Source organism: Scardinius erythrophthalmus, assembly GCF_964197995.2.
Source record: "Scardinius erythrophthalmus genome assembly, chromosome: 22".
In the NCBI taxonomy this organism is placed as follows: Eukaryota; Metazoa; Chordata; class Actinopteri; order Cypriniformes; family Leuciscidae; genus Scardinius; species Scardinius erythrophthalmus.
This window is the reverse complement of record NC_138242.1, coordinates 24,513,428-24,525,510: the sequence shown is the minus strand read 5'-3', so window position 1 is coordinate 24,525,510 and position 12,083 is coordinate 24,513,428. Positions and strand designations below refer to the sequence as shown.

General features: G+C 35.6%; 1 protein-coding gene across 1 annotated transcript in view; it reads right to left on the bottom strand.

Moving 5' to 3' along the window:
- Positions 1-11,676, bottom strand: part of vipr2 (vasoactive intestinal peptide receptor 2) — a 31,557-nt gene extending 19,881 nt beyond the window's left edge. The window contains exons 1-3 of the mRNA XM_081352224.1: positions 11,437-11,676; positions 4,033-4,135; positions 121-228 (exon numbers count right to left, since the gene is read on the bottom strand). Coding sequence (XP_081208350.1) covers positions 121-228; positions 4,033-4,135; positions 11,437-11,487 — 262 coding nt within the window. The 5' untranslated portion in view covers positions 11,488-11,676. The remainder of the gene's footprint in view (positions 1-120; positions 229-4,032; positions 4,136-11,436) is intronic.
- Positions 11,677-12,083: the final 407 nt, after the last annotated feature.

The window sequence follows — 12,083 nt, the reverse complement described above, 5'->3', positions numbered from 1 at the left end:
ACTTTGTAAAGACCAATATTACACTTTTTTTTTTTAATTATCAGTATCAACCGATTTTGGATCTCCGTATCATGTTAAAATGTATAAATGACAGTTTGCAAATATTAAAGTAAAAATTACCATCTCTGGTGAACAAACTTTTTAGGGCAGCGGGGCAGGTATTGACGACCACCTCTCCAAAATCGGCATGGTGCCAGCAAGAAATATTGTCCCACATCCCCCTGCAACCTGTAAGGACGTAGACATAGAAAACAAAATAAAAGCTCAAAACGTTTTGTGAAAAATATGCTGAAATAGCAGAACTTTCAACAAAAGTTACCGCAACACTGCACGTGAGAAACTTGACATGTTGACAGGAATCTGGAAACATTTAGGTTAAGATAAGATCTGCATTCATTTACCAATGTTCTTGACAGTCTTTTGTGAGTTGAGTGTATCTGGCCATTTTTTCTCTTGTAACCAAATACACCACAAACACTGCATGGAACATGCATTTAATTTGCCTTTCATTTAGCAGTAAAGGTACAGTACAACCAAAAAAATACAAAAAAGGAGAAAGTCATTGAATCTCTTGAGACCAGCCCACAGGGACAGGACAAATTCCAGCATCTATGGTCAAATTAATGTTTTGTGAAGGTCTGGACATAAATAGAAAGATGGTCAAAGAGGTTTGAAAATGACATCACACCCCCATCCATCGTCATCTACAACTCCAAACACTTTCAGGAACGGCACAGCAATGAGGGCATGTAGTTCTTTCTGTGTACTAAAGGGATATTTCACCTAAAAAAAATGGTAAACTGGAATACTATATAGCACTTGAACTTGAAATATAATGCATGAGTAATACTTTTACAATTTCATGGTGCTTTTTGTCAATTTGGAACTTGAGATGCCAATTGCTCAATCTATATATGGAAAAGAGTAACCAAAATAAAATATTTGACATTATAACATTTATTATTATTATCAATGTTGAAAACAGTTTTGCTGCTTAATATTTTTCGTAAAAAACATAATACATTTTTTTCAGGATTCTTCGATGAAGAGAAAGCATTTATTTGAAACAATGTAAAAACAAATCTTTACGGTCATTTTTGATGCATGCTTGTTGAGTAAAAGTATTATTTTCTTTTAAAAACAAATCTCACTGACCCCAAATACTTTTAAACGGACAGTATGGAATTTTTTCTCCACTAGGGGTCGCTAACCTCTTTACAATAACAAAGGTGTAGTTTGATGACGCAACATTTGCTAAGAATTATGGATCTTGTCGTCAACGTCAAGCCGACCGATCTAATAATGTTTATGGATGACTGAATACATCGATGCTTTTATCATGACTGTGATATGAAGCAGTTCGGGATTGCTAAGAGACAGCTATCAGCTCCAAACGCGACGCGAGTCCCGCGGATATAAAAGGAATATGGACATTTCATTCTACCGAACTACACGCAAGTGCAGAATTACTACCCACAGGTCAGTTTATTAGACAACTTAAACTTGTGAGGTAACACAGCGCTGTGTCACTTGGTCTAACATTACACTAGCACACTAAACTGCATTTGAATGTGTTGAAATGTATTTCACGAGTTCACACTTACAAATAAGTCAGATAGAATAAATGCGTATTTGGCGTGCTGTCCGAGGAGAGGGCTCCGGGCTCGGTATTTGGCCCGAACCCAGAGTACTCCCCCCGTATTCCTGGCTGTGAAAGAACAAGCCAAGAGTGAGGAGTCGGGGTGGTGGAGGGATGCTGAAAACTGTCAAGGAAGTTAGGTGAGTTGACATAGTGAATATATATATATATGCTTCCTCTCATGCTGATAGGGTAGACATGGTAATTGTTTGATGAGTTGATTGATTGATTGCTTGATTATTTGAACGTGCTCCTCCCGAACTTTGTTAATAAAACATCATGTGTTAGTTTGTCTGTATGAGACTAGCAGTAAACTAGATCAACATTAGAATAACATACAGATCATATTCTAACATTTTATCATTGTTGAACTATATAACATTGATTAGTTTTATGTAAATGTGCTCACCTGTTTAATAAAGTACATGTAGGAGCAGTCGAAGTCTCGGACGTGGAGCTCTCGTTTATGTCTATGGGAGCTCTAGGCATCTCGAAAACACCGCGCTGATATTGATTCTCGTTTTAGTTCTCCTTTTTTATCCAAAGTCTGCTTGCCATGGTCCATAATGTTTGAACGAAACAACAACAGTGTGCAAATAGACATTGCGAACTACACAGTTGTCTGTGTCTGTCGCTTTGGTTACTATCAGAGGGCTCTGGTTCATAGCTCTGGTTACCATGGCAGTACGAGCGGAAACCAGAGACAACGCGGATTATGACGCCATTGGCGGCGACAAAACGGAAATAAAGAAACGTGCTGTGTCTTCGAATTAAATAAAAATTTCTCCTGGTTTGAAAGTTGTTGGAAACAGTCGGGATAATGTAAGTACACAACAAAAAAAAATATATAACATAGATATAGTGATTTTTGCTATTTTTAAAGCAAAAAACTTACATATTGTGCCTTTAACAGTATTGTGTGTATGTAAAAAAAAAAAAAAAAAAAAAACGCTTTTGTGTTCAATAGAAGACTCAGGCACATAGGTTTGGAACATCTTGAGGGCAAGTAAATAATGACATAATTTTCATTTTTAGGAACAATTAATTTAAACAGCTGTGTCTTCTCTGAAACAGCTGGTCGGTTCTGAGGGAAAATAAGAAGTCTAAACTAAGAGAAAACAGGTCACTCACCAAGCATTGTTTGAGACACAGTAAACATTGCTTCTGATTGGTCGGCGCTCAGTCCACTTTGCCCTTTTATGAACAATCAGAAATCTGGGATATATTAAGTGGCCAAAACCGTTTCGTTTTTTTTTTTTTTTGCAATCATCTCCAGAGGGACTCGTCACTCATTTCACCCATTCAGTGGTCAAGACCTGTGTGTATTTATTGCCAAATAATTACCATTAATTGGAACATCTGTCCGTTGATGGACACCATACAGCTGTCATCAAGGCAAACAAAGCAGTGTTGTTCCCACACTTCTGATTTTGTTCTAAAGTGGATGCAAAGCATGTAGAACAACGCAAAACCAACACGCAAAAATAAAGAACAGATTGTCTATGATTGCACATTGATTACACCGATTTAGGCTTCTTTTGTGTTTAAATGTAGTTGATTATCATTAGAATTGTCACATAAATAAGCAAATGCCAAATATGGTCCCTGACGGTTATTGACCGCGGGCTGTATGATTACGGCCAATGACCAGAGATGATACGAGCTGGGAAAATGCAGAAGAAAATATTTAAAGGCCCTTTGAAGCATAGGCATCAGTAACACAAGTCATCACTAAAACATCTAGGATCGTAAAAGCTTCAAAGTAGGATCTGAAAGCCCTCATCATAAAACTATGAGTATCTTTATTCCTTTAAAAAAAGAGAGATATCTTCTGTTACCTCATCCAGACTCACTTAAAAGGGTAGTTCACCCAAAAATTCTGTCATTAATTACTCACCCTCATGTTGTTCCAAACACGTAACACATTCGTTCATCTTTGCAACACAAATGAGTGATATTATTAATGAAATTAGAAAATATGCCTACAAAAATATATCATCCCTGCACCAAACTATCCAGACAATATAAATATCACATTCAACATTGACCTTAAAAGCTGGAGCCAAAAGCAACTCAACCACTATCAGCCAACAGTAAATGTGATTCTACATCTGCCAGAGCATTGCTACACACCAACAGAAAAACAATGAGACATTAACTGATTATGTAGGACAAACAATGTGGCGAGAGCTCATTCAGATTTCTTTCACTGTAATGTTTGTGGGGAACATGATACAAACACACATGACACTTTCATCTTACAATGTTTGCCTACTAGTGAAATGCAGTTTCACGTTCTGGCCATCCAACATACTGTACACAACAGATGCTGTAAGTGGATTTAGAAGATGATGTAACGTGCATGTGCACACATACACGCACTAATACATTACCTTTGGTGTTTGCAGGAAAGTCGTCAGCCAGTATGCCCAAACATTCCTTCTCGGCCATCTGCAGCTCATACAGAAAGTGACAGTTTGCATGTCTCCCGCTGACCTTCAGGGGCAAAGGAAAGAAAATCAACCGTATGATCTCAATGCTACTGTCATCCAAGAAGAGAAAACCGTCACAGTCAGTGTTGTTTTTGCATCGTTGAGATATATTATTATAGTTTATAATACGATTTTAAATTAGTTTTTATTTTTATATTTTCCATTTTACTTTTACTTTTAAAGTTTTAATAATTTAGTTGTGTTTTTGCCTTCTTTTTTTGAATGTCTAAATAGTTTTTATTCCTTTTTATTTCAGCTTTAGGGGTCATTATGGGGTAAGATGTCACAATGAAACCTGCTATTAAACAGCCGATTATAGGTTTTACAGCAATACTTACAGGGTTAGTTCACCCAAAAATGAAAATTATGTCATTAATGACTCACCCTCATGTCTTTCCAAGCCCGTAAGACCTCCGTTCATATTCGGAACACAGTTTAAGATATTTTAAATTTAGTCCGAGAGCTTTCTGCTCCTCCATTGAAAGTCAATGGACGGCATACTGTCCATGTCCAGAAAGGCAATACAGACATCAGCAAAGTAGTCCATGTGACATCAGTGGCTCAATCTTAAGTTTATCAAGCGACGAGAATACTTTTTGTGCGCAAAAAGTAAACAAAAATAACGACTTTATTCCACTATTCATTTCCTTCTCTCTGGGCCTCGAGCTATTTCACGTAGTGTTTTTGCGTAGCGCGTCTGTGTTGTACGTCACACGTAGGCTCATTATTGGCCGACGCTGGTCATGTGTGATGCGTGTGACGTACAACACAGACGCGCTACGCAAAAACACTAAGTGGACTTCAGAGAGAAGGAAATGAATAGTGGAATAAAGTCGTTATTTTTGTTTACTTTTTGCGCACAAAAAGTATTCTCGACGCTTGATAAACTTAAGATTGAGCCACTGATGTCACATGGACTACTTTGATGATGTCTGTATTGCCTTTCTGCACGTGAACAGTATGCCGTCCATTGACTTTCAATGGAGGAACAGAAAGCTCTCGGACTAAATCTAAAATATCTAAAACTGTGTTCCGAAGATGAACAGAGGTCTTACGGGCTTGGAAAGACATGAGGGTGAGTCATTAATGACATAATTTCCATTTTTGGGTGAACTAACCCTTTAAACAGTAAAACATTTATGAAACATAAAACAATAAATTAAACAGCAAAAATACCTAAATATTTATTTTGACCAACAAATATTGCAATTAATAAAAAACATTTAAAAGTAAGACAACTTAAATCTACTTAGTAATATATTACTGCAACATTTCTCATATTAATTTAGTTTAATTTAATGTACAAAAATAATTAAAATGAAAATTACTAAATATTATATATAATATTTAGTAATTTTTCAGTTTAAGCTATTTTTGTACATTAAATTAAGCCAAATTAATATGAAAAATGTTGCAGATAATGTTTTTTTTTTATTGTTTTAGCTTTAGTAAACTATAATAACCCTGGTCTCAGTGACAATATAGCCTGTATTTGCATAGACATGCGCCCTCCAGCTCATTGGGATCTACATAAACATCATGAGGTTTGTCACCTGAAGGCAGTGCTGAATTGCTAACTCAGTTGAGATGGCTTTCTGGTGACATCATCTGAAATGACTGATCAACACAGTTGGATTCAAAGCTGGCGTGATCAAAGAGCGGTCACAGAGCCTGTTCAACTGATGGACTAAAAATCCTCTATTACAAGAACTGTAATGATATCAAGGGAATTAACCAGAGTCACATGAAGTCTTCGGTTAAAGATCTCATCGCTGGTGCTCAGTCATGGATAGTTTTTGCTTTATAAATGTGGAGTGGAAATGCTCTAAAATCATTCTGAAAGCACAGGAATTTTTTTAATACATTCTATTTGACATCAAAGATCGTAAGAATATGTATTTTGATCAAATAATTTTTAACCCCAAATGTTTCAAACACAAGGTCACCTCGTATGTCTTACGTGTTTGCGCTGCGTGTGAACTCTTAGTCACTTTGGCTTTGGGTTTTTTCAAGTGAACAGCGCAGAGACAAATCAGAACAGGACATAAGCCTAAACTTTAAGTCTGTCATTGCTCATCTCTTTCAAAATCTTCAGCTACATCTTTGACGAGAGTCCTCAGCTGAGCAGAGCTTTCCATTCTGTGTCACAACTAGAACGATCGCCACACAAGCTAATGATACGAGCGATTGTATCAGGATTATTCGGATCATGACAGTCAGAGCAAACGCACGCTGGCTGAGATTAACTCAGGCTGAGAGCAATTACAGTCCAAAACAGATTTGACATTCTCACTTCTTTTTTTTCCGCTGATTTCTCAGCTTCCACTGAGAAAGAATGGATTCAATACGTGGATTACCAAAAGTCTGAATCCAAAACATCTCAGCATTACTAAAAAATATCCAAATGAGCTTCAAGAGTGTTCCTTTTGCACATCTTATTTTAATGACATTTGTGAGAAAAGTGCATCACATATCCTGATAGCGTATTGTTCCGGTTTAGCAGACTGAGTCTCGACAGCAGTCGGTCGCCAGGGCTCATATCTGACTCATCCTTCTGCTTCATGGGAATTGACATGTTTTTCAAAAATAATTTGTTGGGAAAACGAATAGAGGCTTTGTAGTTGAAAGGGGAGCATCTGGTGCAATAAACATGTAAAACACTTCCACCTGAGAATGATGCTTTCTTAAACTAAGTGACGGGGATGCAAAAATGTCAAAATGAGATGAATAGTTCAGATAATCAGATAAATGACACTTATCAGAGTTCTAAAGGATGTTTCAAGTAAATATGACTAACATTTATGTGAAAAGGTCATTTTAAATACCATATAGTCAATACTGCTAGTTTATTATTATTTTTTCAAGTTTATTTCTCTATTGATACATTCACTACTATTCAAAGGTTTGCTCACCAAATCTGCATTTATTTTTTTTAAAAAAATACAGTAAAACGTGAATATTATTACAATTTAAAAAAAAAACTGTTTTATATTTTAATATTTTTTAAGCATCATTACTCCAGTCTTAAGTGTCACATGATCCTTCAGAAATCATTCTAATATGCTTGATTTGCTGCTAAAGAAATATTTCTTATTACTATAAATATTTGAAAACTGTTGTTCTGCTTAATATTTTGTTGCTGAATAGAAAGTCCAAAATAACTTAATTTATTTGAATATATATAGGCCTATATATTTTTGTATTTTTGTAATAAAGTATGAATTTATTTTTATTTTTTCTGTAAAAATGATCATAAGTTGACATTTTCTAATAACAGATCAGGTCCTATAATGGGGTTATTACATGGGATTAGCTGTCACAATGAAACCTGCTATTAAACAGCCTATTATTGGTTTTTCAGCAATATTTAAACAGTAAAACATTTATGAAACAAAAAACAATAAATTAAAAATATCATTCTATTTGTTTTGACCAACAAATATTGTAATTAACCAACAAAAAACATTAAAAAGCCATAATACAACTTAAATAAACATTTACAATGTAAAAAATTTTTGAACCATTTGAAACTACTCATAGAAAGCCCAAAAATTGGACTTTTTTACTCTAAATTATATTATAGCCCTTGTGATTTGCCCCGGTCTGTCTCATATATATACAGGCAGAGGTTGAAGCGGCAGCATATCCAGTGCATTTTCATCTTTAATAAAAGTGATCTTGAATTTCAGTGTCAGTAATGTCACTCAGTCCCACTATTCTGTTTGCAACATCCTCTTGCACCCTGCTGTACTACTGTGCATGTGTGACACACTTTCCTGCTCGCTCATGTTTAAATCCCACTGGAGTTACTGCAACCACAAACTCATTTCCATAAGTTGTTATAGACTTAGACTACAGATTTATTTGAAGGAGGAAATTTCCTTTAAATGAAATGTAGTCGCTGGTTATTCATGCTCACGAAAAACGATGACGAATCACAGCACAGATAGCTTCTGGATTGCGGGTGGTTAGTGAATAAAATGCACTGAAATGTTACACAAAAGTGGTGTGACCGTTCAAGTTTAAACCTAACATGGCGAACATCATTACCATCTCTTCTTTGGCTTGACAATTTGCTTTCGTGCTACTATGATTCTCTTCTGACACAGTCAAGATGATTTATTCTGCAAGAAGTGAATCTGGATTCTGGCAGTCCTTTACTAAACTGAAGTGGGTCAGCTGGAAAACATGAAACTTTGCAAATGTCATCATCTGATTAAGTGAGAACGTGTGGTTTCATGCTTACGGTGAAAAGCAGTTGTGCAACTGTTATCAGTTTGTAAGCCAACTTTCCATTTCTCACACTTGAAGTAATTAACGAGAATAAGAAATGCATTTCAAGGTCAAAAGCGTTCTGAGATTTTATTGCTTTGTTTAAACAGTTGTGTTCCACACGAAAAGCTGTGTTATTACTATCATAAACAATGTGGAATTTTTTTTTTGAAAATGAATGCTCAAATGATTACTCAAAGTATTTAGAAGTAAAATATCTTCTGGATTATTATCATTGTTTGCCTAGCACAGGTTGGGGAAAAAGGTTAGACTGAAAGAAAATACTGTTCTTTCTGCCACTAAATTTTTCATCACCACAAAAGCCTGTCACATAAATACGATACAATACCATCAAACCCTTGGAGGACAAGGAGTAGTGAAAAAAAAAAGACATTAAATGTTGTTGCATGAAATTGGTCAGGGATTGAATGGATTGAATTCTCATAGAGCACAACCACACAACTTCCTCTCTGAGCTTTGATAGGATCTCTGTGTAATATGTCTTCAGTAGCTGAAGATACCTCTTGATCCACGGATTGAAAAGCTAGTTTTAGTGGCTTTTGAGGGCAGATATTGCATGAGCTTTACAAATCACTGCAAATTAAAAAAAGTAGTACAACAAGAAAAATTGTTATTTTGTATAAATATGAACATTGCAGCACACACAACAATTACGCTTATGTGCATTCTCAATACTAATCCATGACAAAGACTGTAGTGGAAAACACATCAAGGACAGTCATCTTGTATTGTAGTCCCTGTAGCTACACAGATACATATATGCTACAATTGAATATTTCTGCAGCATATATAAGATTGAGTTTGTGTGTATTTGTGCCTCTGGGGATGCAGCCATATGGACACAGAGTGTTGATCTTTAATTAAGGTCATAAAGAGATGCTCGCTGATCTACAGGATAAGTAACTGATAAATGGACTTTTGAATAGATAAGCTTAAGCTTATTTAAAATGAGATTAAAAACAGGGCTTGTAAATAATAGCTTATATAAGTTTATATGGTGCATCGCTTTTCCAGCAATATCCAAACTATTTATCTTTGACATTGGTATTTACACCGGGGGGAAAAAAATCCTATTTTTGATCAGTATCTTTTCCAGAAAAAATATCTACACAGCCTTAAAACAAGATGAATTTACCTTACAAATACAACTGCATAAGATAACATATCTTAAATATTAGTGCACTTGGTATTTTCTAACAGCAATTTTTTGCCATATATCCAAAGTTTAAACTTTGTGTTATGTTTTTTTTTTTTTTTTTTTTTGGCTTTATAACTGTAAAAGTGCGTTAGGAGACCAATGTTTAAAAAGTACTTATAATCTTAAAATGTTTGAGGAAAAAAATTATAACTGTAGCTGCTCAAAAAAGCATATAGCTTTTAATGTGTCTGCAAGCCACCAGCTTTACACTGCACAGCAAGAAATTGAGTAGCTCTTGCTCCAATGAATCTTTTCGTGAAACCCCTTTGGGCGAAACACCTGAATCACCACAGAGAGCCTGTCTAGAATAGCCCTGACCCACTTCTCTTCAAAACATTGCTATGTTCTCTTTTTAGCATATTTAAAAGACTAATTTAAATTGTAATTTAATTTAAATCTGTATAAGAGTGTCCAAAACTGAGAGCTGAAGGTCTGAATGACTGAAGGTTGATGCAAAGTGAAGATCAATGAGCCAATAGAAATTAAGCACTTTTAACACTAATGGCTGGCAGTTACCTCAGATTTTTGGCTCAGACTGTGGCTTCACACTTTTGAATTTTTCTCAGATATATGGTTACACATTATAAACCGTAAAAAAAATAATAATAAAAAAAAAACTATTGATTACTTGGTGAATATTAAATATTTTTATTGTTGGTGCCCAAGAAAAAAAAGATACAGTTTATTAAACTCATGTTGTCCCCCCAATAACTGGGGATGTCGTAATGGGGTTTATTGTCACATCATAGCTTGACTTTAAACAGCCTATTTTAAGGTTTTAAAAAATTAAAGCAATTACCACAAAATGATTCATGAGACAGTTAGTGTTAAAGGTAGCCTATTTGTTATTCTTCTGATAGTAGCTGGCTTTGACATGGTTTCTATCTAGTCCAAGCTTGTCATTTGTGGTCAGGTTGGTCTGAACAAGCATTTTTCAATAATGGCTCAGCTGGCAGTCCAGGTCTGAGATCAACCTGGTACCAATAACAAACCATCAATTATGTTCTTAAACCAGCTTGACCACCATAAGCTGATATGCAAGTTGACAAAATTTCATCAGTTTTAGAGCAGAAAATGTTTTGTACCATTTTAATAGCATCAAATACATTTGATATATCATGACTGTATTTATTTAATATATCTATATAATTCACAGTTTGGGTAACACTTTAGTTTAGGATCCAATTCTCACTACTAGTAGCTTAAAGCATGCATATTACTAGGATATTGGCTGTTTATTAGTACTTATAAATCACATATGAATACCTTGTTCTGCACGACGATATTCTACATCCCTTAATCCTACACAGTACCTAAACTTAACACCTACCTTTCTGAATAATAGTATTTAGGAGTAATTAATGAAAAGTCGTAGTTAATGGTTCGTTAATACTGAGAATTGGACCATAATCTAAAGAGTGACCATAATTTGCACACAACTATAAATATATGCTAACTACGTGACAATTGACAAACATGTCCTGAAAACAGCAGTTCAACCTCTTAATTTAAATATTCTATCATTAACGTTAGCTCTTGTCTGAAACACGCTAGCGTGGTTTTACTATTGTTTACTAGTAGCTGTAGCAAAATATGATAGTTTTGCGGACACAATTCACAGACATTGTGATTCTTAAGGGTTGTGAAGATGGAAATAGTTTGAAACCAGCATACAAAACCACAACTAAAGAAAACTCGCATTTGATGTGATTGTTTTTTTCACTCTAAATCCCATATTTGCTGAAAATATTTTGACAGTTGAAACCCGCATACCTGAGGCGGAAAAACTCATAACAACCGGTGCAGGTACTTACCGAGTGCACGTGCCAAACTAAGAGAAGAGCCAAACAGTTCACGAGGTTCATGTTTATTTCTTGCTGGTTTCATAAATAATATCTCGTTAGCATAAATTCCAGCCAGTCCTCAGAATCAAGAGTGAGAAGTCATGCTGGAGGACAGAAGAAAACAAGCCACTTGCGCCAAGATGTCCGGTGAAAACACTTCTGAGCGCGCAAAATTAGTGTGTAGAGTGCAGAATGGATGAGCGCGTGAGTGCGTGCGCGCGCGCTGAGGGGAGGCTGTTGATTCTGTTCCTCCTCCTCTCTTGATCATCAGAAGCGCCACACATCTTACACTGCCAGCACTTGGACAGATATTTCACTGGCATTCATTTCAAACACTTTGAGTGTTTATCTGCTTGAGGTCACTCAAATTGGTGTGATTTTGCTGATTGTGGGCTATGATGGGGCTAGTTGTTACACTTTTTACTCCAGAAAATATTTCTGGTTTCGAGGTTTGGTTTTTAAAGTCAAAATCACTAAATCACTGGCCACAAAATAACTGATCGAACATTTCCACTGCCCAGGAAAAAAAATTTTTGGGTCACTGAACACATGTTGGGCTTTTGAGCCAACATGCCCTAATTTAAGTTGTCCCAATAGAATCAGCCTTTACTGGCTTT